This window comes from Diceros bicornis, chromosome 19 (assembly GCF_020826845.1).
Source record: "Diceros bicornis minor isolate mBicDic1 chromosome 19, mDicBic1.mat.cur, whole genome shotgun sequence".
Classification (NCBI taxonomy): Eukaryota; Metazoa; Chordata; class Mammalia; order Perissodactyla; family Rhinocerotidae; genus Diceros; species Diceros bicornis.
Genome location: NC_080758.1, coordinates 13,213,784 through 13,238,534, shown reverse-complemented (window position 1 = coordinate 13,238,534; position 24,751 = coordinate 13,213,784). Strand labels below are relative to the sequence as shown.

The 24,751-nt window shown below is 54.7% G+C and overlaps 1 protein-coding gene across 2 annotated transcripts in view; it reads right to left on the bottom strand.

The window, feature by feature from the left end:
* Nucleotides 1-17,745: 17,745 nt before the first annotated feature.
* Nucleotides 17,746-24,751, bottom strand: part of PREX1 (phosphatidylinositol-3,4,5-trisphosphate dependent Rac exchange factor 1) — a 193,435-nt gene continuing 186,429 nt past the window's right edge. The window contains exons 36-40 of one of the 2 annotated variants that reach the window (XM_058562511.1): nucleotides 23,312-23,378; nucleotides 22,110-22,282; nucleotides 20,917-21,019; nucleotides 20,588-20,655; nucleotides 17,746-19,134 (exon numbers count right to left, since the gene is read on the bottom strand). In XM_058562511.1, the coding sequence (XP_058418494.1) occupies nucleotides 19,092-19,134; nucleotides 20,588-20,655; nucleotides 20,917-21,019; nucleotides 22,110-22,282; nucleotides 23,312-23,378 (454 nt within the window). In that variant the 3' untranslated portion in view covers nucleotides 17,746-19,091. Of the gene's footprint in view, nucleotides 19,135-20,587; nucleotides 20,656-20,916; nucleotides 21,020-22,109; nucleotides 23,147-23,311; nucleotides 23,379-24,751 lie in introns of those variants that run through there. The other variant, XM_058562512.1, reaches the window with a different exon arrangement.

Sequence of the window (24,751 nt, the reverse complement as noted above, 5' to 3'; positions counted from 1 at the left end):
GCCTAAGAAAGGTCCCTGGAAGGCAAGGCAGGAAAGTAGGATGCTCAGGGTCATAGCAAGCGCACAGTACCAGGAATCTGTCTTCGAAGCCCAGCTGTGCACGTTCATCGCTTTGTGACTTCAGGCAGGTTACTTAACCCCTCTGGGCTTTAGTTTCCTCGCCTGTCATTGGGGATAACAAACCCTACCAAACCAGGTGGTTGAGGATTAAATGCAGTTCTGAATGGAATCTTCATTGGGCACCTTCTGTGTGCAGGCCCTGGTCTATGCTCTGGGGAACTAGCAGAGACCAAGATGGACAAGGCCTGTGAACTCAAGGTGCTTGGAGGGAACAGACAGGGAAGACACCCGTTGCCTGGGCAAGCTCAGACAAGGTCTGAGAAGTGAGGGAAACGGGGGCTGTGACAGTGACTGGGGAGAGGGACAGTAACATTAGCCAGATAACACCGTCAGACCCAAGACTGGGACAGCGAGTGTGGGTGACAGCCCCCCTCTCACGTGCTGGCGTCGGTTGTTAGAGCCATAAATCCATGCAGATCTGGCCACCAGCAGCCGCCAGCCATGGGTGTCCTGGGTTCTGTGGTTGGGTGTCCGGACTGAACACAGCCAAATATATTCATTAACAGAAGTATTATTATTTTTACTACTATTATTATTGTTATTTTCATTACCATTTTACAGATGAGGAAACAGTCCTACTGTGGAATTTACAATCAGCAAGACATTCCTATCTGATACACACCCTGTCGTCCGTCTCTAAATTCATTTGCCTGGAGATGGATAGGAAAGGAAGCCTTGCTCCTTTGACTAGTTCTTAAGCTGTTGTCTCTCAGCTGAAAATTCACCCTTCTAGGCGCTACTCTGCGGTACTGGGGCTGTCTCCACAACCCACATTTCCGCTTTGCTAGGGCTCTCTGTTGGGCTTCGCCAATAGGGGGCGCTAGAGGGAGCCATGGAGACTGCAGGAGGAAGATAGGATCTGCTCTTTCCTGTCTGCTTCCTGGCCCTGTTTTGCTTCCTCTTCCTGTTTTACTGTTCCTAACAATGTCACGTTAGTGTCCTCAGACACACCAGCACGAACCAGCCAGTGCTGGATGATTCTCAGCCCCACACTTCCACTTCTCAAGGTCCCTCTCCCAAGCTTCCGTTTTAATAATTACAACCTCTTCCCTTTGTCCTCAGCAGTAAGACGGTAGCTGATTCCTGCGGTTGCCACCTCTGTGACACCTCTGTACAGGGATCGGCGAATTTTTTCTGAAAGGCTGCGTAGTAAATACCGTAAGCTTGCAAGCCATATGATCTCTGCTGCAACTACTCGACTCTGCCCTTGCAGTGTGCAAGCAGCCACACACAATGTGTAGACAAACGGGCGTGGCTGTGTGCCAATAAAACTTTGTTTACAAAGACAGACAGCCCACCTGTGAACAACAATTTGCCAATCTCTGTCTTAGCGTTCTCTCTTCGCGTTTCAATTCTTCAATATCTAGTTAACAATTATGTACGTACTATTTTTATTGTTGTTAAAATAACTGGCATGGTTTCTGTCTCCTGACTGGATTCTTATTCATACGGAAATTGGAACCAAGATTAGGGTTCACATTTGACTTACCAACTAAGGCATTTAAGGTACTTGCTACTTTTTTGCCCATTGAGTCCTAACAACAATATGTCCACCATGTAGTGGAGCAGTGTGATGTTTGGTACAATGAAAAGATGATCAAAAATCTCTGAAGACTATATTGTGGCAAAAAGCAGGAGAGCTGGCATACACTTGAGGCAAGACTGTGAATGTGTACTGTTGGCTCTGAACAGTGAAAGCAAACTGCTTCTTAGACTCCTTGCTAATTGGTCTAGGAAAAATGAAGCATCTGCCAGGTCAAGAGCTGCATATGAGGTGGCAGGGGATTTGCTGATACCCTCGAGAAGATAATATGTCTGGAACAGTGGCTGCAATTGAAATCACCACCTGATTAGGTTTATAGTCATCCACAGTCGTTCTCCAAGAACCATCTGCCTCTACACAGGCCAGACAGGCAAGTTAAGTGGAGACATGACTGGATTCCCCAGCCCTGCATCTTTCAAGTCTTTGAGAGTGGCACTAATCTCTGCAACTCACCAAAAAATGTTAAAGGGAGGAAGAAGACTATCCTCTACCCACTCTGGGTCCTTTCTGGCAGAGCTGCAAATTAAATTGACATGAGACCGAATAGCAGGAGAAAATCAAACAAAATTTAATAACATGTATACATGGGAGAAACTCAGAAAATAGAAACTCAGCAACCCATCATTCTGACTAAGCTGCTCGCTTAAGTATTTTCAGCTAAAGGCAAGGAGGGTGTTGGGGGGTAGTGGTTTGGGATTTCAGAGGGGAAGAAGACAATTCACATGGAGATGGAAATGCAAATGTTTGTCAGACAACTCTTTACAGGGCCACCTATAGAGAATGTGGCCCGGGAGACAGAATTTTTGATAAGATGGACTTGGTGCCTTCCTTATCGCATCTATTTTACATTATACTACAGCCATCGTATGGGAGTGGCTCCTTCCTGGAACAGACCTTCTCTGTTAAATTCTTTAGGCAGTTTGGGAGGGGAAGCTCAAATGTTTTTCCTGAGAAAATAATCAAGGTAAAGAGACATATTTTGAGTTGGCCAATTTTGATCTCCCACAAATGCTATCCTGGTTAGGAAGGAAATTACCAAAGCGTTTCATTTGGGTCTTACTACTCTAATGGATTTTACTCCATGAGTCCGTCCGGTTGTCAAGGAACTCAGGACATAGCCTAAAGTGGATCTACAGATCTACTGGGTCCACTGTGACTTGAACTTATGTCAAAATTCCATTTATTACTCGATCTCTCTAAAAAAATTTGAAGAGGCCATGACTCTACATTGCAGTGGTTTCTGGCCACCAGATCTTTTTCTATTACATAGTTCAAATAACATCTTGGTTCACTGCCCGTATATTTCGTTTCTAAGCCACCATGATGACCAAGCCATGAAAAAATTTCCTGAGACATTCCGATTACCACTTCTTTTCTCCTGGAAAATATGGTAAATAGCCTCATCTTGTTTTTGGGGGATAAATGCTCTCCCTTGTCCTCATCCCCACTGGTATCTCCCATCTGGTATCTCCCTCCGGCATCTCCACCGCTACACCTGGCCTACTGAGAACAGCCACATAGAGACTGTCAAGGACACAGGTGCCCGCTCACTGACGTATTCCTCAATGCCTTAGTGAACGGAGTGTCGGCCAGACCCTTCTGGGGCATGTGGTGAGTTAGGAGGGGTGGCTGTGCGTATCATTCATGATAAAGTCACTCCAACATCCTGATATCCCTAAACTGTTGGATTTCTTCCTTTACATTATGCAAGGGACGTTCTGTCATCCCAGCCTCATTAAATGAGGGCCACCACTGAGAGCAAGAGTGATCACCAACCAAGTAAACAGAGCCACTTCCAGCTTCACGAGCTAACCATTGGACTCCCTCCTCAGTGTGCCCATATCAAAAATTTACCTTGCTCCCACGTATATGCTGTCCCCCTTAGTCTAACGCTCTTACAGTCCATTCCTACACATTCCCCCGGGTTTCTGCCAACGTAAATCAGCAAAGTCTTACAACCACTTTTGTGTTTATGCTGTTCCCTCCCAGGTCAGACTTTGTGCTCGTCCCCCAGGAACATGCTGACATCTGCCTCTAGTTTAGTGGCAATAAGGGGGGTTGGGTGGCACTTGAGGGGCACAGGGAGCTCCTGCAAGGAACCCTGGTAATAACCTTCTAGGGAGACCTGGGAGGAGGCTGCTTCTACTTCGAGCTACTCGTTTCTACTGGTTCCTGTTCCTTTTTTTCAATGTTTGTGTGATTTCCAATGCCCACTATGAAGGCAGACACTTAGTAGGTGCACAATAAATATATTTTGGATGGATTAATAAAAACATTTTAAGGGTAAGAGCCAAGCATTTGAAGTTCTATTTTATTTTTTAATTTGTAATAAAGCAACTGTCAAAATTTAGCCTTTTCCTCAGTTAAACCTCATTTAAACAGAACCCCCAATTGTCCGACTTCCCATAAACCCTCTCTCAGGCCAATGGGAAGCCCCTAAAGGGCAGGCTCAGGTCTGATGCCTCCCAAACCCTCACGTCTGGGAACGTGATTCTTGGTGTCCACCAGATGCTCCGTAAATGTTAGCGGGATGAATGAGTGAATGAGTGAATGTGGGAACTGCCCCCAGAGGCCTCTTCCTCACCACCCACCTCAGTTAGGCATTGATCCCCCTTACCCACCCTCTGTCTCCTCTGGGTTGTGCTCAAAGAGAGAAACCGATCTTTCGTTCCCACCAGCACATTCTCTCCCAGTGGTAAGCTGATGCCGTTCTAGGACCAACAGGTGGCAGGCCGTGAGTGTGGCGGGTTCCACTGTCAGGTCTCAGGGCTAAACGCAGACCCAGCCCTGCCTCAGTGGGCCTCTAGGCGCCCCGAGGCCTCTCCGTGGAGCTCCCTCCAGACATCAACCGGGACTCAGTGGCAGCTAAGGGGCTGTGCTTGGGCGATACGCTTGACATCACGGGGGCCGTGCCAGTAGCAACCCTGGCCTTCAATCTCAGCTCAACTCGGATGTGGTCCCGGTACCAGGAAGCGACAAGTTTCAGAACGAAGGCTCTCCTCCCAGCCCCAGGATGTGAATTTTGATGGATTCAAGCCGATGGTCTCAATCCTGGCACACCTAACGACCTCTCCAAAGAAGAAATATACTTAATGGCCTCTCTACTGCCCCGAAATGAAAGTCATAAATAATTAACCTATAACATCACACGTACTTAAAAACCCATTATAATGCTCTAAGTGGATTATAAAAAGGAAAAAGAAAATAATTTGTTATAAAATAAATCATATTTCAGTATTCAAATGAGCAGGCACAGACACACGAGGAGACACAATGAATAGTTAGATCCTTGCTGACATCTGGAGAGTAGGTTTGGCTGTAAGAGGAGTACGATCAGGAGTCAACCCACATCAGAAGGGCAGAAAAATGAAAGAGATACTTGAATATTGATAGTGTGTCAGTATCCATTAAAATCTTGCAAAAATATTTTGTTTTGATATAAAGTTGACATAGGTTCTAGGCTAAGATGATCAAAATGGCTCTTCACACAGAAGACCAGTCTGTCTTGTGTAGACTGGGCTACACATTGTAGGACATCCACCATTCCTGGCTCCACCCTCCTAAATGCCAGCAATGTCACCAAGCATTGAGACAAGCCAAAACACCCCATTTCCAACATGTCCCCAGGGAGTGGACTTCGCTGGTGGAAAGCCACTGGCCAATCATGATCAGTCCATTTCCTCTGCCAATAACTCATCTAGGAACAAGCATGGACGCAATGTTGGCTAAAGTAACATGAGAGAGAATCTGCTGGGGTTTCTGGGAAAGGTTTCTGGGTCTTAAAAAGAGGCGTTTGGAAGAAACACATCTTCTTCTCTTTCTGCCTCTGGGCATTGTTGCATGAGGATTCGATACCTGGAGCTGTGGAACCTTCCTGTAGCCATCACAGTGAAAGCCTGAGAATCCCCCAGTGAGGGGAAGACAGCACAGCGAGGAGTTGGAAGGAGCCTGGGTCCTTGATGAGCCAGCCAAACCCAGAGGGGCCTGGAACACCCTCTGGTTTCCTTGCTTTGTGAAGTAATAGATTGTCCTTATTATTTAGCTACTTGTTTGGGAGTTTTCAGTTTCTTGAAGCCAAATTTATCCCATCTGTGACAGGTGGGGACATTTTTGCTTATTACCATTATCCCTTCTATTCGGTGAGCAAAGACTGTAATTTACAAAACACCAGAATGACATTCATGTCATCTGAACCTGGCACCCCTCTGAGGTGGGGGTCACGATCCCCATTTACAGATAGGAACATTGAGGCCAAGGAGGAGAGAGAGTGACGTACTCAGTGTCAGACCCCCAGGCGGTGGCTGAGCTGGAACTTGGCCCCGGTCCTGTGCTGAGTCCCACTGAAGAGCTCCCCTGCCACCCCCCACTGCCCCCAGGAGGCCTTCTCAACTCTGTGATTTGATGCCTCTTCCAGGCCTCCACGCCCTAAATATCCACACCCCCTCCTCACCAGCACTTTACACTCCCATTATTGGGGTAACTTCCCTGAATTAAAAACCTGAGTCTCTAGACACTCCTCATTGAAATATGCAGATCTCATCTGAAAAGAACTAATACTTACTAGCACTAAAATTTCTTCATTAGTTCTCAGATGTGACAGGCTTTGAAAGAAGTGGGATATCGGACAGGTGAGTTTTGAGCTGAATCTATTCATGGTACTAGAATGAGATTTCCTCCCTTCCTCCCTTCCTCCCTTCCTCCCTTCCTTCCTCCCTCCCTCCCTCCCTTCCCTCTTTCCTTCCTACACTCACTCAGTGAATACTCAGTGCATCCTATGTTCTCCATACTGTGCTGTGTCTTGGAGTCACAGCCTTGGGCCACCTCAGTCCCACCCTCGCGGAGCTGGCTTTCCAGTGGGAGGAGACAGTCGGTAATCACATGAGTAGGATGATCAGAGATTTGATAGACCCCATGAAGGAAACAGTGCAGTGAGATGGAGAGGAAGTGACTCCACAGGAGGCGGGGGCTCCTTAGACAAGGTGGTCAGCGCAGGCCCCCCATGGAGGAGCTGAGACCCGCCCAATGGGATAGGCCCCCCTCACACGGCAACACGGGCCTCTGAGAATGGCCCCTTGTGCCCGGGGAGCCTGGCGTCAGGAATGGGTGATGACAGGTAGAGGGGAAACCAGATAAAAAGGATGAAGCAAGAGACGAACCCCTCAGCACATTTCTGTGGGGGTTTGAAGTGTGGGAGCTCTGTCGGAACAGACAGGAGCACCGGGGTAACGCAGAGCCAGGCTGAACCGTCTGTGCCTGGAATTTTCTATGCCCAAGCTGGCATTCCCTGCAGAATGGAGACTCCAGAGTTCCCTGTCCAAAGCGAGCAGGAATAAGAAACATCGTCTATACCGGGCTCCTTTACCATGTCTGGTCTTGGGGGATCCTGGGTTTGTTTAATTGGCCTCTGAGGGCAGGGGCACTGAGGGGGAGGTGAGAGCTTGGAAGGCTTGAGAAAGTCACACACACACACATCCATACACGTTCACATGCACACACATATATACATACACACAATACACACACACACATCCATACACGTTCACATGCACACACATATATACATACGCACAATACACACACACACACATCCATACACGTTCACATGCACACACATATATACATACACACAATACACACACACACACACACACTCCGTGAGTGAGACTAGCATTGATTAATTGCCGCAATTAAGACAGAAGCCCTTTCTGCAGCGAACAGTTCTCTGTGGGAAGTGAGATGCAGACAGAAGCATGATCCTGCGGAATCACACAAACCCCGTTTGTCCTCCTCCCGGGGTTGGTTCTGTGATCGAGAGGGACCGTCCGGGAGAGGAGATCCGAGAGAATCAGCGCAACCCGGCTGCCCTCCACCGGGCGCTCACTGTCGAACCGGCTTCTGGAACGGGGGGAACAGCGGCCCCCAGACCTGCTTGACCGCGGCTCTGACGGGGCAGGGGCGCCGTGGGCCGCGGACGAGGTTCTGGGAGGCGGACCCAGTACTAGTCCCCGGGGGTCTGAAGTCACTGTGCTGCCCCCTCCGGGCACACACAGGGCTGCACGCCCTGGGCCGCGGGCCGGGGGCCATGTGACCCCTTCTGGCCAATGAGCTGCGAGCACAGTGATGGCCACGCCCACAGGCCGGGGCACTAAAGTGCCAGTGCGAGACCCCCCAGCCCGTCGTCTCTCTGCTCTGGTGACGTCGGAGAGGGGGCTGCTCCCTCACCCCAGCTTGCAAGAGAGGAGACACCGAGCAGAGCCCCAGCCGCCCTCTGTGGACCTGCGGTCGGAGCCAGAGTCAGCCCTCAGGCTGGGCCCTTAGCTTGGGAGGCGTCTGTTACGCAGCCTCACCCAGCAGCCCCCGACTGTGTCAGGTGTTCAAACTGGCCCGTCCCCAAGAGAAGAACCCCTGCATTCCCGGAGTGCTCCCCGTGTTCCAGCATCGTGCTCTTTCATGTAAAGTATATGATATATATGATAAATGCATGTGTGCAGTAACTATTATTCTCCATTAACAAAAGAGGAGATAATAACAGCTGGCACTCACTGAGCATTGAGAGTGGGGCTGGCATTTGCTAAGCACTTTAACACAACTTCTTCAAGCCCCACAATACCCCTGGGGAGGGAAGTGCTTTAATTTATTCCCATTTTACAGATGAGGAAACTGAGGCTCAGAGTGGTCATGCACATACCCAGGGCCACACAGCCAGTAGGTGGCAGAGCCGGAACCTGAACCAAGGCTGATCCGACTCCTCATTTCCGGTTCCTGCTGAAGCCACCCTGGGGCACTGGTGGCAACCCTGAGGCCTGGGGCAGGATGTGGGGCACAGATGCCCAGGGGCTCTGTTCTGCGCCTTCTGCCACATCCAACCCTGAGATGCCCACTGGGAGCACTGGTGTCAGAGCCGGGACCTGCTTCCATCCTGCAGGTCCTGGTGGCTGGGGTGAGATCACGCTGTGGGCAGGGGTTCTGTGCAGTCAGCAAACTCATCCCCCACCTTGCATTCAGCCGGCAGCGTCCAACCCCTCATCTCGTGCCTCTTTGTCTGGAACGACCCCTGTTTTGAGTAAACCCTGTGGATCCCCCTAATTAGCTCCTCAAATAAAATCGCGGGCTATTTCGGGAGCAGCAGCCTCATGAATGTCTCCCTGGAGCATTGAGGCGGAAATGCAGATAAACACACCTCTTTGTAAAATACATGGATGCAGTTCGTCCCCAGGGCCTGAGCCTGTCACCAGCCCGGGGCCCCACCTTCACAGAAGGCCTGAACCCTAGACTGTTGGAGTTGCCTGCACACGAGGCCGTGTGGAGCGTCAAAGAGAAAATGTGGGCTATGTGGATGAATAATCCCCGCAGCGTCCTGAGCGGTTCCCGTGGCCCAGCGCCGATCAGAGGCTTCACCTGCTCACTCATCCCCCCACCAGCCCGTGAGGAACACGCTGCTGTGAATCCAGGCTACAGACGGGGAAACTGAGGCACAGAAACGTCAAGTGACTTCCCCGGGAATTTGAACCCAGGAAGTCTGGCCACAAAGCTCGTGCACTTACTCACGAGGCCCCGTCCTATGTCTTCACCCGTCCCTCCAGCCCCGGCCTCACGCCTGAGAGCACCGGGAAGTAGATTTTTTTTTGATCAGTGTAGTTCTTATTTCCTGAACAGCACCACGGTAACGTGTTTGTCCACTTCAGCATTTCAGCTAGCCCAGGGATTTCATAACCCTGTTTGGGTATTTCTTCATTTTTTAATGAACCAGGAGCCTCCCAAGGGGGAAGCATCCTGGGGCCCCTCTCTGACTGATCCTGCCCTCAGCGGCAGCATCTCCCGTTCCAGGAGCTGCTGGCCGGCCTGGGGGTTGGAGCAAGGACCTGGGACCTCCCGCCATGAGCTCATCCCAGCTCTGAGGCTCCTTCACCACATGACCTGGGTGACCTCCCCCACCTCTCCCCCTCCTTCGCCTCCACAGCGGGAGGGTGGTGGGCACGGTGCCCCTCGCAGGGCTGTTGGGGGAATCAATGGGGTGACATGTCATGTGAACATGATGCCAGCACGTAGTAGGTGTTCAATTAACCTGTACATCACGTGGACTCTTCAAACCCAGATGGACACTGGGATCCCACTCATCTGTTAATTAGGAGGAGGGAGGCTAGATTTCCTCTGATGCCCATCAGGCAAGGTTAGAAATTCTGGGCCTCCACCATCCGGCACGGTCAGTCGTTCTGGGCCTCCACCATTGAGTGGGGCCCAGTTGGAACAGAGGAGGGGTGTGTGGGGGAGGGTGGCAGGGTGTTCCCGGCCCCTTTTTATAGCTGAGTCTCTACACAAGACCCAGGTCTGGCTGGGCCACAGCCAGGACACAGACATGGCAGCACCTCCCACGCCCCCCCAGGCGATAGCGCCCAGCACCCCCAGCCAGCTCCCGGACAGCAGGTGGTGTGATGGATGGAGGGGCAGCCCTGCCACCCACACCCGAGCCTCCTCCCCTCTCCTGAGGGGCTGCTCCCCAGCAGCCTGGAGTCGCTCATCCTCCAGTGTCCGCCATGCGCGATGGAAACAAGTCCCACCTGTCAGCGCCGTTCCTGTGTTCTTTTCCTAAGAGCTGTTTGGGCCAAAAGCCAGAAGAGAGAGCGGCAAGTCTGTGCAGCCCCGCACGGCTGGCCCTCCGCCAGCCTGTGGCCTGCAGTGTTTCTGTCCCCGGAACAGCCCATCCCCCACCCTGCCATGCTGTCACCCCCGCAGCTCTGGGGGGCTCTGCTGAAGCACAAATAGGTAACTGGGGGGGCATCTCCCTGTTACCTGTTGCCCCCGTGGCACTCTTATGCACATGTCCCTCAGCAGGGAGCAGGGCCAGAGGGAGGGGCAGAGGACGGGTAGGCTTAGACTGGAGAGGAGGTGACGGGGCAGGAAGCAGGGCCGGAGGTGGGGGTCGGGGGCCGGGATCAGTTAGGGTCTCGTAGGGGATGGGGGGTCTCGGGCTTTTACTCTGAGTGAGATGAGAAGTCCCTGGAGGATTCTGAGTGACGAGGGGCATGGTCTGACTTAGATTCTAACAGGATCCCTCTGGCTGCGGTAGGAGGTGAGGGTGGGTGTGGAGAGACCAGTGAGGAGCAGATCAGAATATTCTAGGCAAAGATGGTGGTTTGGATCAGGGTGGTAGCAGTAGACGTGGAGAGAAGTATCCAAGTGTGAATATCCAGAGCAGGAAGGAACAGGGCACGAGGAGAAACGAAATGTTCCTCAGGAGACTTCTCTTTTCAGGGAGAAAAGATTTTCCCAGAATCCCCTAGAGCATAACCCTTGCACTTCATTGGTCAGAAGTGGGTCAACATCCACCAATCACAGGAAAGGGGTGGGATCCTGTGATTGGTTTACATCCTCATGCAAGACCACCTTCATCATTTGCGGGTGCCCAATGCAAAATAAAAATGTAGAGCCCCTTGTTCAAAAATTATTAAGAATTTCAAGACTGTGAAGGCAGCCTTGTCCCCATGATTCACCCCCGGGGCAGAGCATGGGGCCACCCAGACAGACTGCGGGAGGGAGGGCGTGGGCAGTGGGGACGTGACCCTGGTGTGGGCCGCGGCCTCAGCAGCATGAGGTCCAGGGTATACGAGTCACTGTGCCTGGCTTTCCTGGTCCCTATAATGGGGACAATGGCCCAGGGAGGTGCTGGGAAGATGTAGGGGATACAGATCAAGTGCTTAGAACAGTGTCACCGGTTATTATTCTCAGTACCTCTAGGGACCAGACCCACCTCTTTCCCAGCCTATTGGTGTCATACAGCAGTAACCCCCGGATTCCAGGAAAACGTGTCTTCCCCACCCCCCACCCCCACCAGTCTGAGTGCCTGCAACTCCCCCATTAGTCATGCATCTTGTTTCCAGAAGAACCCTGAAGCCCCTGCTTTGGAGTTCATCAGAGGCGGCTGCGGAGAAGAGACAGAGATATCATTATATGTCATCATTATGTTGCACATTTCATAAAACACAATAGGAAAAGCACAACGTATTCTAGAAATAAAATGTTATAATACACTTTCACTCTGGAGAGAACTCTCAGCTTATTTTTGCAAGCCCTCAGATGGGCAGGCCTGGTGGGCGAGGAGCTACAACTGCTCTGTTTTACAGGTGAGAAAGCTGTCCTTTGCTCGAAACTCACCAATGGCTTCCCCATTCTAGACACGAACTCCAGAGCCCACCAGTCACCTGTGTGCCCTGGTCCCTGCCTGCTCTGATGTCATCTCCTCCCCACCACCTCTCGCTGCTCCAGCCACAGTGGCCTTCTCACCTCTCCTCCAACTCAGTGGGAGAGTTCCCACCCCTGGACCTTTGCACCTGCTGTTTCCTCTGTCTGGAACCAGCTGTCTCTATGGTCTCTCCTTAGGTCTCCATTCAAGGATCTTTCCAGAGAGGTCTTCGCTGACCATTTACTAAAATAGCTCGTACATCTGTCCCAGTCCTCCCACCTGCTGGGTTTGTCTTGTTGGCATTTATGCATCTGACATGTTACATACCCATGTGTTTAGTGGCTTTTTGTCTGTCTCCTTCCAGCAGAAATTGGACTCCACGAGCACTTCGCTGGTGTGACTTTGGGCCTAGAACAGGACCTGGCACCCAGGAGGCCTTCCACAAATATTTTTTAAATGATGCGAGTGAGAGTAGAGGGGGCCCCGATGGATAGCTACACCCGACCAAGAACCACAGAGGGGCTTCCGTGAGACTCTCGCGTGCTGGAGCGCTGGCGGAGGGCACATTCTGGACAGGGTGGGTCTCAGCCCGAGGCGGCTTTGCATCATCAGCGGTGCCATCCTGCCAACTCAGACCAGCACCCAGTGACTCAGACCCAGCCTGATGGAAGTACGTTCTTGTGGGGACAGGCAGCTCCGCCCTGGCTTCCTGCAAGGGAGCTGAGGCCCTGGGGGCATGGCAGCTCAGCCGTGGACGATAGAGAGGGAAAGAGAGAGAGGAGAAAGGCTTCTGGGGAGCCTGGTCAGGCCCAGACTGTCACAGCCAGGGAAGGCAGAGAGACACTGTCGTGGACTGCCCAAAACCTAAAGGTTAAACCAGCACAAAACCTCACATGAGGGGGGTGCTGTCTATTGATCAGAATCCTCCCCACCACGCCACTCATTCACTGATTCATTCCACCGAAGTCAGCAAGCATTGCCTGAGCACCCACAACAGACACCGACCGAGCACCGTGCTGACGCACCCGGTGTGGCCCAGGCACACAGTAGGTGCTCAGGGCACAGCAGCTGTGCACTAGTGGCTGTTCCCACTCTACAGGGGGCACCTTCCCTCCTACACATCTGGGCTGCCAGGCCTCAGTGGGTGCCTCTCCCTCTGCCTTGGTGACAGGAACGTCACTCAGGACACAGGGTGGGGGCAGCCCAGAGCCAGTGTGGCTCTCAGCGTGGAAGTCACTAGCCCCCCTCCCGTCCCTTTAGCTTCCATGTCCAGATGGGAGACTTTTGGGGACCCAGGAGGCTGCTCTGTCATTAGGAGGCCCCTCCTACCACAGTCCGAATGATCTGGGGTCTCTAGCAAATGAGACAGACACGAACCTCTGCCCCTGGGGAGCTAACGTGTGCTTCAAGCAACAGAAAATGAACAGACAGATGACAGGTTCTGCCAGGTGGCAGTGAATGCTGCAGAGAGAAATGAAACAGCGACGGGAGAGAGGGTGAGAGGAAAGAATGGAGACGTGGCGACCCCTGAGCAGTCCTGAACCAAATGAGGGAGCAAAGCATGAGGCCTGCCGGGGAAGAGAGCTCGGGGCCACGGGAACAACACGTGCAAAGACCCTGAGGCAGCACCCACGCAACAAGGCAGCGAGGCCTCCTTCTGATGTCCCACCACAGCCTGCATCCGGTCGTTGGTAAGTCCTCCCTTCCCCCGCCACACCCCCATTTCCCCAGGTCCTAGGCTCAAAGCCAGATTCTCCCATGGTGCCCCTGGGCACAGAGTCCACGCAATCCAGTGGCCACTGTGTTTCCAGTTGCTAAATGTAACGTTGCTCCCACAGCCCTGGAACCACCTCTGGGGCCAGTACGTCTGAGCTGTGTGACTGTGGGTAGGTCACGTAAACCATCTGAGCCCATTTCCTCCTCTGTAAAGCAGGGCTGTCGCAGTACCCACCTCGAAGGGTTGGTAAGAGGATCACACGAGGTGGTGCCTTCAAGCCGCCCAGCAAAGTGCCCAATAGATAACGAGCATTCAACACATTTTGAACATTGCTGTTAGCCCTTCAGAGAAGGCTGGGAGAGGCCGAGCTGGGCAGAGGATGAGAGGGCCTTTTTGAGGAATTGAGTTGTGTGCCCTCTGGTCATAGATGGGGGAACTGAGGCGCAGAGAAGGGCAGGGACCTGCCCAAGGTCACACAGCACTCAGGGGACTCTAATTTGGGCCCTGCTGCCCAGTCAAGCTCATCCCTACAGCCCTCTCCTGACCACCCCTGACCCTCCAGGGGACGTTAGTAGTGCCCAGAGAGGGGCAGCTTTCGGCCGGCCGGGTTTTCTGACTCACCTCCCGCAGAGCCCCAAAGCTCCAGAGACAGCAGGAACCCCAGGTGGCTCTCAGAGGATGGGCCAGGACAGCCTGGCCCACAGCGCCACCTGCTGGTCAGCGCTTCGGGTGGGCTGTGGTTCCCGGGCCAGAGTGGGGTGCATATTAGTAATTGGCACCTCACTTTACAGTTTACAAGACTCTGTCACATCCTTCTCATACATCCAATTGCAAGGGAAGAAAGAAAGGAGAGAAGGAAAAGCACAAAAGAAAAAAGGAAAGACTATTTAGTCTAGCTCACAGACATATGTTATGGGACAAAGAAAAAATGGAAAAGCTAGGAAAGAAAAACATGGAGGGGGAAGAGACAAAAATAAGAAAGAGAGAGAAATAAAGAAAAATGAAAAAAAAAAAGAGAGAGAGAAAATATTCACCACAGCAAGTCAAGCCGTGCCCAGCCCAGAATGGCAGAGGCCAGAGCCCATCACCCAGGCAGTCCCAGGCCCTGCCTCCAGGCTGCCTCTGTCCCAATGTGGGCACTCAGGAGCCAGCGTTTGGGATGGAAGCCCGGTTGGCAAGACCTAGCAGGACTAGAGCCCAGGTAACCACAACCTCTGGGCACTACATGGTCCCTGGCGCCACCTGCTGGACAGACAGGGCACCACATTTATCTCCTGGAAGTGAAACTGGGGGGCCTGGAGGCTGTTGGTCCCCCAGCAATGCAGCCAGGTGGGAGGAAACATCTCCATTTCTCAGAAAAGGAAACTGAGGATCAGAGAGAGATGGTGACTTCTCAAGAGACAGCCACTCAGCAAGTACAGAAGCCTGCCAGGTCCAAGGGGCGGGCGAGGGTGTCTGATTTCAAAGGTCTCGGCCCTCACAGCCCTGAACCACCCGGCCCAGCCCCGGAACACAGCCAGGCGCAGAGCACGTGGTTAGAGGCACGAGCTCTGGCCGCAGACAGCTGTGGCATGGGTTCCTGGCTCTGATAACTGTGATCTTTCTTTCTTTTATTTAGCCACGGTTCACTGATGCCCAGCACTGGGCTGGACCCTGGGGACACAGCAGACAGGATAGACGTGGCTCCTGCTCTCCAGGTGCTCTAACTGGCAGGGAAGGAGGATGACAAATACATCAACAGTTAAATTTAGATAAACTCATAAAGTAGCCAACTCTCCCCATCCCACCTTTGGCTTCCTGAGTGGCCCCTGCCACAATCCACACCGAGGGACCCTATCCGAATCAGCTCCATTTGACAGCTGAAGAAACTGAGGATCAAGGGGATTCGGACACCCGGATCCAGCTGTCGTCCTAGGGGAGCAGAGAACCACGAGTTTGAGAGACTCATCGGCTGCAGGATTTCCCCCACACCTGATGCTCCACTGGCCAGCATGGCGCCTCCTGGTCACCAGGTCTTCCCGCAGCTAGTATCGCCATGGCGACTCCAGAGCTGAGGATCTGGACCGTTAAGAGGCCAGCGCTGGCCAAGCTTGCCACGCCGGGCCAGCCTGGAGCTGAGCAGGTCAGGGGGAGGAGTGTGCCGAGCCAAGTGGGGCTTGGGGAACTGGAGAGCTGGGGCCTTGCCCATAGGCAGTGGCCCCTACTCAGCTCCAGCCAACACATGGCCAGGCAGGATGTGGGCTAGGGGACCAGAGCTTCTGAATTTTCATGAGAAACCAAAAATCAGAATTTGGAAGTAAAATCTGCTGGTTCTTAAGTATGTGTCTAATTCAAAATTATAAAAAAAAAAAAAAAAACACTACATCGGGAAAAATAAAAACAAAACCCACATCTATTTCCAAGTTTCAGCCTGAACGAGGGCCGCCAGTCTGAGACCTCTTGCCTCCCATAAAATACCACCTTGCTCTGAGCTGGGGCCCTGCGTGCTCCATTTTGTGCTGTGGGAAGGGCCATCCTGAGAAGAAAGCAGGCCCAGGCTCTCGCCCCCAGTCTGCAGATGCAGCCGTGTCTGAGCAGGGATGTGACTTGCTCCAGGCCACAGAGACCCCACTTCTCAGCTCTAGACCAAAGCTGGCCCTGTCCACCACGACAGGAGAACTCTCTCGTCTCATTGCAGGCCCCAGGGGTGCAGACCAGGCAGAAATTGCCGCCTCCTACAAAAGTGTCTGCCTGAAGCCATCATGTCCTCCCTGGTGACCCCAAATACAGATTGAGGTGACAGCTCTCCCCTCCCCTTAGAGCGGTTCTCCCTGGATCCAAACACTGGCCTCAGATCCTTCCAGATAATCAGTGCATCGCTGTGCCCAAAATGCCCCCAGGGGTCACTCTCGTCTATTACAGTATTGAGGCTTTGGAAACCTGTAATTGACGGACAACAAGGTGTCTCTCTGGGAGGCACCCTATGTGGACCCCGAGGGAATGAGCTCCGGGACAGGTTGTTTGGAAGGAAAAGAGATTAAAAGAGAAGGGGCTCTGGTCTGAAATGGCATGACTGGATGCGGGCGTCGTGGCTCAGGGGGCCTTCAAGAAGAGGACATCCCAAGGTCGGCCTTCATAGATGTCAGGTTTTCTGAAGTGTGGGAAAGGAGGGGAAGAAGGAAGGCGGGAAGCGGGGGAGGGAGGGAGGGAGGGAGACACAAGGCGGGCCCCGGGCTCCAGGTCGCATCCCGCCCAGGGAAAGAGATCCTCCGGCTGGGCAGACGGCCCCGGGCAGCTTCATAAAGACCGCCCGGGCCCAGACGGGCGAGAAGCTGCTCACAGCCTGCGACCTAGAAGGCCGGTCCTGGTGTACACGCACAGTGTCCCCTTGTGGCCAGTGTGGATCCTGATTGGTCTATTTGCGGCCAGCGTGGATTCTGATTGGTCCGTTTGCGGCCAGCGTGGATCCTGATTGGCTGGGACCCCAGCCCAACCACGTGTTAGTTCTCATTCCCGGCTGGATCCCAGATCCCAGACGCGAAGGGGCCTTGCAGGTGAAGGCGGAGGACAGCTGGGGGGCAGCCCCTGGACACAGGGCAGCCCTGACCCCGGGGCACATGGCAGGCCGGGAGCCCCGGCAGGACACCCAGGAGGCGGCGGGTACGCCTGGGAATCGAGTCACGTTGCTCCACCATGGCCGTGCAATGGGAGCGCGGAATCCAAGATAAAGTGACACAGTATGAAGACCGACTTGTCCCGGCACCCGGGAGGCGCAGGCCCGGCGCGATCTCGGGGCGTCCCCACCGCGCCCCTGCAGGGGCGCGCGCACACTGCCCCCGCTGAGAGGGGCAGACGGGCTCGCAGGGGCCAGGTCACTGCGCGGGGGTCGCCGGCTCAAGGCCCTGACGGTCCCGAGGGGACCCGCCCTCCGTGCGGCTCCAAAGCCCAGGCTCACTCGGCCCGACGCTGGCCGCACCTCCCACGCCACCAGGCTCGGCCCAAAGGAACCCACCACGGATCGGGATCTTTGTATTATAAACTTTTAATAATAATAAAAAAATCTATCATGAATTTAATGAGAGGATCTGTACATTTTAAAGTAAACCAGTGCACGACGCCCTTGACCCCAGGGGCCCCTCCCTTCCCTGCCATGGGGTCTGTTTATCAGCGTCGCCTCTGTCCAGCAACAAGCCCACCTCTTGCGAGCCAGTGCGGCCCCGGGGGCCAAGATGCTGGTGGGGCTTCAAGCCTCAGGAGCTGGGGGAACCCCCGCCTGACCTCACCCACCAGCCACGGGCGGAGAGACACCCCCTCCCTTCTGCCTGAGCCATGACATTTCCCTGCTGGTGTAAGGGAGCTGGAGGGGACAAACTGCTGAGGGGGTCCCCGTGCCCAGATGAGCAGACTGGCTTCCTGTCTCTCTGGCTGGCTGCGAAGTCCCGAATGCCCTGCTCTGCGCTAACATCAAAAAAATAAATTACAGAAGCCACCCTCCACGTTGCCCAGTGGCCCTCCTACCTGCAGGACAGACGCCTGTGGGGGACAGCATGTCGAGGGTGGTTCCACCCCCTCCAGCCCCCAGCCCTGGCCCTGCCACCTGCAAACTCTTGTAGCCAGTCATTCAATGAGAGCAAAGTAATTCATTCTAACACTGACCCACTGCTGGAGAGCTGAGGGCGGGTGGGAAAAGGAATCACAGCCTATGCCTGTAAGCGATACCTTATGACCCCAATATTAAAAAAGATGAAATACTGACATTTTTTGAATTTTCAATAATTTAGTTCTTTTTTTTTCTTTTTTTTAGTAAAACTGGGAAAAGTAGTCAATACTACCTTATACTGGTCCCCTGTTAGACAATATACCTTTCTTTGAAATAATCTCACAACCTGGAAAAAAAAATTTTGACAACACCAACAACAACATAAAAACCCCAAAATCAACGATAGAGATTTTACACCATATAAATAAAGTCGGAGCAAATCTCGTGCCCGGGGCTGATGGCTCAAGTTCCCACGGCAGTGACGTCGGAGGCTGGTGTGGCTTTCAAGTGTCCTCTTGCGAACAGGTGCTGTGCCCCGTTCCTCTGTCTTTCCTGGCAGAGGCCCAGCTTCTCCGAGTCCACCGAGCAGGTTAGTACAGAGTTAGGGGGGAATCTGGAAGCTGACGGGGGAGGAGGAAGAGACACGGGTGTCGCCTGGAATGTGAACTTAGAAGGAAACCAGGGTTTCAAAAGTGCAGGTTGAGCCATCTCAAGGGAGCTGGGTCTGCGGGCTCCAGCTACAGTGCCCATGACTTCTCCCGTCTGTGGGTCCCAGCACCCCTCGGGCTTCTGGCAGAAGTGTGGAGAATGTGCTGGCCCCGGGCCGGTCACCCAGCTCGTCCGAGAGTGGGGGCACCGTCTGTCCTCGCAGGAGGTGATGGACGAGGCTGGGCAGATCCCGGAGCGGGCGGGAGCGGAGGCCTCGGGCCAGCTCTGGAGAAGGCCTGCACGGCCCCATGTCCTCGAAAATCCCAGCTCAGAGGACGCAGCCGAGCACCGTGCATCCCGGCGTTCAGAGGTCTCCGTCCACCGGTGGTTGGCAGAGGCGGTAGAGCCTAGGGGACAGAGGTGAAGAGGATGAGGAGCGGCCGTATCATTATTACGTCTTACAACTCTTGTTTGAACACATAATCCATGCCCAGGACACAAAACTCAATAGGGATAAAAAAAAATGCAGAGTGAAAAATATTTATGCTGCCCACGCCGGCCCCAGCTGTCTGGTCCCCTCCCCACAGGCAGGCCCTGCACCCTCCAGACTGGCGAGGGGCTCACAGATACAGACGCGTCTGTGTGCGGGTTTGTGTGTTAAGATACGTGTGTGGGTGCAGGTTTACATGTGGGGGGGTGCACATCTGTCCACACTAATGGCAGCAAACTAGACACGGCGCTCTACCCCTTGTTTGTCACTGCCGCTCTCTTGGGGGGCCCTCCCTGCAGCACACGAGAGCTGCCTTGGTTTTCCTAACGTCTGCACTGGAAGATTCTGAGCTTCATCTTCCAATAAGAAGGAGCCACAGTGGGTTTCAAGCAGGAGAGACAGATCTGCTGTTGTGGGGAAATGAGAGCAGGGGGACCAGACAGAAGGCTGCCACAGTGACACGGGCAAGACAGAAGCAAGGTGGCACAGCGGTTGGAGCTCAGCCCCTAGGCCTTGCCTGCCTGGGTTCAGAGTCCCAGCTCTGCCACTGCTAGCTGTGTGACCCCAGACAGGATGCTGAACCTCTCTGTGCCTTAGTGTCCTCGCCTGCCACATGGGGAAGTACCCTGCTCACAGGGTTGATGTTTGCAGTAAATGAGTTAATACAGGTGGAGACTGGAACGCTGCCTGGAGCAGGGTGAGTAACAGATACAAGTATGGCAAAGAAATGAGGGCTGAGAGTGCAAAACCCGGTGCAACCCAGCAAGACCTGAATGGGAGTTACCGCACTGCACCAGCGCCCCTTCCTGCTGTGACAACGTGCTGCGGTTATGGGAGACAATACTCTGGGGGCTGCGTGAAGGACACACGGGAACTCTCTGTACTATTTTTGCAACTTCTCATGAGTTGAACTATTTCAAAATAAAAAGTTATTTACAAACTGCGGGCAGATGTCGATATCAAACTGGGGCAGCGGGATGGAGAGAGAGGCCGGACTAAAATGAGTGACCACTGGGAGAGGGGGCAGCGCCATGAGACAGTCCAAAATCAGCGTGGAGAGATGCTGGGGTCGTGAGGACAGAAGGGAGCGGCAGACTGAGGGCTCTGAGGGCGACAGAGAGTGGGCGGCAGGGAGTTACACCAAATCGCTGCCCCAGGGCTCTCTGGGGCCTCGTCTCATCTTCCCAGCCGAAGTGGGAGCTCCTCTGGGGGTATGAGACTGAGTGGTGTTTGTTGCTCCCCAAAGTGGGGTCCCCATAATGAGGGGGGAAGCCCTATCTGAATACCAGGGGGTGTGCCTGGGGTGAGGCCTGGAGTTTGATGCCCAGCCCGCGTCCTGGCCTTTGGGGACGGGAGGGACAGCCACTCACCGTGGCGCGTCCTGGGGCATCTGGTCCTTGACTCGGAGGTTTTTGGCCAGAATCTCCACCCTGGGGCCCTGGGAAGAAAGAACCGTGAGGCAGGAGCCTGCCTCGAGGAGGCAGGCGGGTGGGGTGGGGTGAGCGGGTAACGGGAGGCCCCGGAAGCTGAAATCCCGGGCCCCTCCAGCGGGGAGAAGTCCAAGTCGGGGGCTGAGGACCACCTGGGCCCCAGATGGCCCCTCATCCCACCCCGGCTGAGAGGGCACCGAGCCTCGGACTGCGATGCCCAGGCCCGGGCACCCCGCGGCCCCGCAGGGCCTGGGGACAGGCCACCCCACCTGCTTCCGCATGATGTCTGTGGCCTGCATGATGCACTTGGGCAGCAACCCGTGGCTCCGCGCCAAGACGGCCGCCTGCTCCAGGGAGACGCTCAGGGTGCTCCTGCAGGGAGCGGCAGGGGACGAGGTGAGGCGGGCGACCTCCTGCCCCACCGCAGCCTCCAGACCCCACACGCCCGGGAACCCACCGCACCTCGACCATCACGGCCTCATGTCCTGCTCTCCCCCAGGCGAACTCCTGCCTCAGGGCTGAGAACTAATTCCCCCATCTAGGAATTATAATCACTCTGGGACCCTGGCAGGTAGGTTCCCCTCGGCTCTCAGTTTCCTCCACCGTGAGACGGGGTGCTCCCAGCACACCACTGACATCTGGACCAGGTTGGGGCTGGCCTGTGCTCTGGAGGATGTTTAGAGCATCCTTGGCCCCCACCCACTAGATGCCAGTAGCACCTCCCTCCCCGTAGTTGTGACAACCCACAATGTCTCCAGACACGGCCAAGTGTCCCCTGGGAGGCAAATCGCCCTGGGCTGAGAACCCCTGGAACAGGCCCCACAGCACTGGCCTGCCTCAAGGATATGAGTTAATCTACGTGGAACATCAACACGGTGCCTGTACACAGTGAGTGCTCTCAACAAACCTCTACGCCAGCTGCTGGGGCGCGGCCAAGAATAAACTAACACAGGGAACTGCACTGTACCTGGGACGTGATGAGGGCTGTCGAGGGAAACAGAGTTGGGGAGGGTCTGGGGTGGGAGACGGCACAACAGGGGGTCAGGGAAGGCCTCGGGGAGAAGGTGACATCTCTCCCCTGGGATGGCCGGCAGGGACAAAGGACAGAGGAGGGAGAGTGTCCGGTGAGGTGTGAGGCCAGTCCCGCCGAATAAAGATGAGCGATCACTACTGTTAATGTTGAACGAAGGTTCAGGCAGAACCATGATGCACAGACTCTCCTTCACACTAACCAGAGTGAGAGAACTAGATAGTTCCACAGCCCTCCCAGGAGTTCCTCCTGCGATCCCATTTCACAGACAGACTGAGGTCCAGAGAAGGCCAAGTTCTTGTCTGGGCTCCACAGGCAGTGGCAGAACCAGGATTCTAGCTCAGCCTCCTGCCCCCTGTCCTGGACCCCCTAAATGGCCCGGAAGCCTGCCCTGCCCCTCCCCGCCCCCGACTGAGGGGTCACGTGGCTCACCTCTGCATGCCTGTGCCGCACATGGCAATCTGGCAAGCCCCCAGGCGGTAGCAGAGCTCGGAGGAGATGGGGATGAGGCCAGCGCCCAAGCTCCCGCCAGCACTGGGTTTAGGGTGGACCAAAGACTTCATGAGGCGACAGAGCTCGTCCAGGGCGTTGATGGGGCGTATCAGCTGTGAGGGACACACACCTGGAGAGTTGGAGGAGGCCCCACCTGGCCTTCCTCCCCATCGTCTCCCTCCAGCCCAGCTCTGTTCCTGTGGTTGTCCTCCAGGCTCACCTCACCGGGGTTACAGCCCAACTAAGGTTCCCCGAGCCCTGCTCAAGGACTATCTGTAGCTGCCAGTGTTCACCATATACTCCAGGCCAAATCTGCCAATCCCATTCTCTTCCCCTGCCCAGGTGTGCCCACGACTAAGCCTGAATGAACTGCCCTGTCCTTTCCTCTCCGAAGAGCCGCCCCTCCCCAGAAGAGCCCTCCCTTCCGCCCCCAGCTCTCCCGGATGGCCTTGTGCAGACACAAAGTGGTGGTTCACCAGTTCTTCCCATGCCGTCTCACCCCTCTGCCAGCCAGACTGCGAACGCCCAGAGGGCTGTGCCCACCACTTCTCTCGGAGCCCCCAGCCTCGGTCCCGAGGCCAGCACCCCAAAACCACTGTCAAATTCGAGGCCTGCCTGAGCCTGGGAAGGGGGTGAAAGGCCTGGGGCACGGCGGGAGGCACGCGCCCTCGGGAAGCCACTGTGACCCGGGAGAGCGTGGGCCCCGGACAGCCAGGGTTTCCATTCCTCAAGAAAAGCTAGAAGCCTCCATTTTAAGCCTCCGTTTTATGGAAAACCTTTTGTTTTTTTTTAAAATGTCAGCCACAAATTCAAAACAAACAAAAAGAACAGTGCACGGCCACATCCGGGGGGGGGGGCTCCCGCCTCAGAGAAGTGCTGCCATGAACGAGGCTGACGAGGGAGGCACAGGTGAGCGGGCGCCGGGAGAATAAATCATCGCAGGAATTCCAAGGCGGGTGGGGCCGAAGCTGGAACTCCTAGAATGGTGAGGGAGTTATCCCAGGGGACCCCCTGGAGGAGAGAGCAGAATCCTTCTCTGCCAGGGTTCGGGGCGCGGGGGGCCACGCTTCTGCTGAGCCCTGACCCCTGAGAGGCCCTGGCCCTGCCCGAGCTCCAGAGCGGGGACGGAAGGGTGGACACACCTGGTCTATCTTCACGGCCGTGGTGCTGGCATCCGTGGGCAGGTTGGACCGTTCCAGGTAAAACGCCCTGAGAGAGGAAGAGTAGTCTGAGTGGCGGGAAGGGGGGGACACCACACCCACCATCCTACCAGCCCCTCCCCCACTGCACCCCCAGCCCCTCTGCCCTCCTCCGACCCACAGGAAGAAATCACTGAGGGCGCCCCGCACAGCTCTCCACGCCCAGAGTCACCTGCTCCTCCAACAGCCCAGGGGGAGCAAGAAGGGGCTCCCAGGCTCCCCAAATGCCACCTCTCCCTGACTGCCGCCAAATTAGCACCGGACACCCCCACTGTCTGTCCCCTTGTCCTGCCGCATCTCTCCTCTGCACTCGCACCACCTGCCACGTTACACTGCTCTCTGTCCACTGGCTCATTTTCTCCCCTCTAGAAGACGACTCGGCCAACTTCTTCTGTAAAGGGCCAGACAGTCAACACTGTCGGCTGTGTGAACCATGAACCAGACAGTCTCTGTCGAGACGCTACTCAGCTCTGCTGTCATGGCACAAAGGCAGCCATAGAGAATAAACGTGCTGTGTGCTAACAAAACTTTACTGACAAAACAAGGGGTGGCCCAGACCACGGCTGCTCTAGAATCTACGCTCCACGAAGAACAGGCTTTGTCTGGTGACTGCCGACTTCCAAGCAGCACCCAGAACAGAGCCGGCCCACAGCAGGTCTGGAGTGACATGCGCTGAACGAAGGGAGGGAGGACTGAACAATCACCGAGGCGATACGTTAAATATTCAACCAACGGCAGGGAACAGACTGATGGCGTCCATCAATGCAGAGATCCCAGCTTTAATAACAAAGCTGGATGATCTCCCTGAACAAACGAATGAAAGCATCCTTCTCCCACCTCCAAACAGTAAAGCTGGGCCCCAACAGGGTGAAGCCCTTACACACACCCCGAAACCCGCTCTCCTAATTCTCAGCAGCCTTTTTCTCAGCGGGAGAAGGCAGAAGGAAGCAGGAAGGGGTCGGGTGAGGGCAGCGGTGGTGGGAGCTGCTTCCCTGGGCCTGAGGCTTCCTCTTGGCGGATGTGGTCCCTGCTCGCTCCTTCTCTCTGGGGGTCTCTTCTGAGTGTGGGGGGGCACACCCCTTACTCACAGACTCAAGACTCCCAGGGCCCCTGTCTCGGCTCCCACTCCCACGCAGAATGAAAGAGGCAGCTCCTCTCAGCGGGAAGGACCTGCTTTGAAGTCAGCAGACCAGCCACTGTCTAGCTGTGTGACCCTGAGCAAGATGAGTCTGCTCTCTGGGCCTCAGTTTCCTCATCTGTAAAGTGGGTTAGAATGGCCTACCACGACAGTTGTGATTATCTGATGAGCTTGTGTAGGCAGAGGGGCCTGGCACACAGTAGGTGATCAAGCAGGGGCATTTTGCCCACTTTCACACGGGGGGG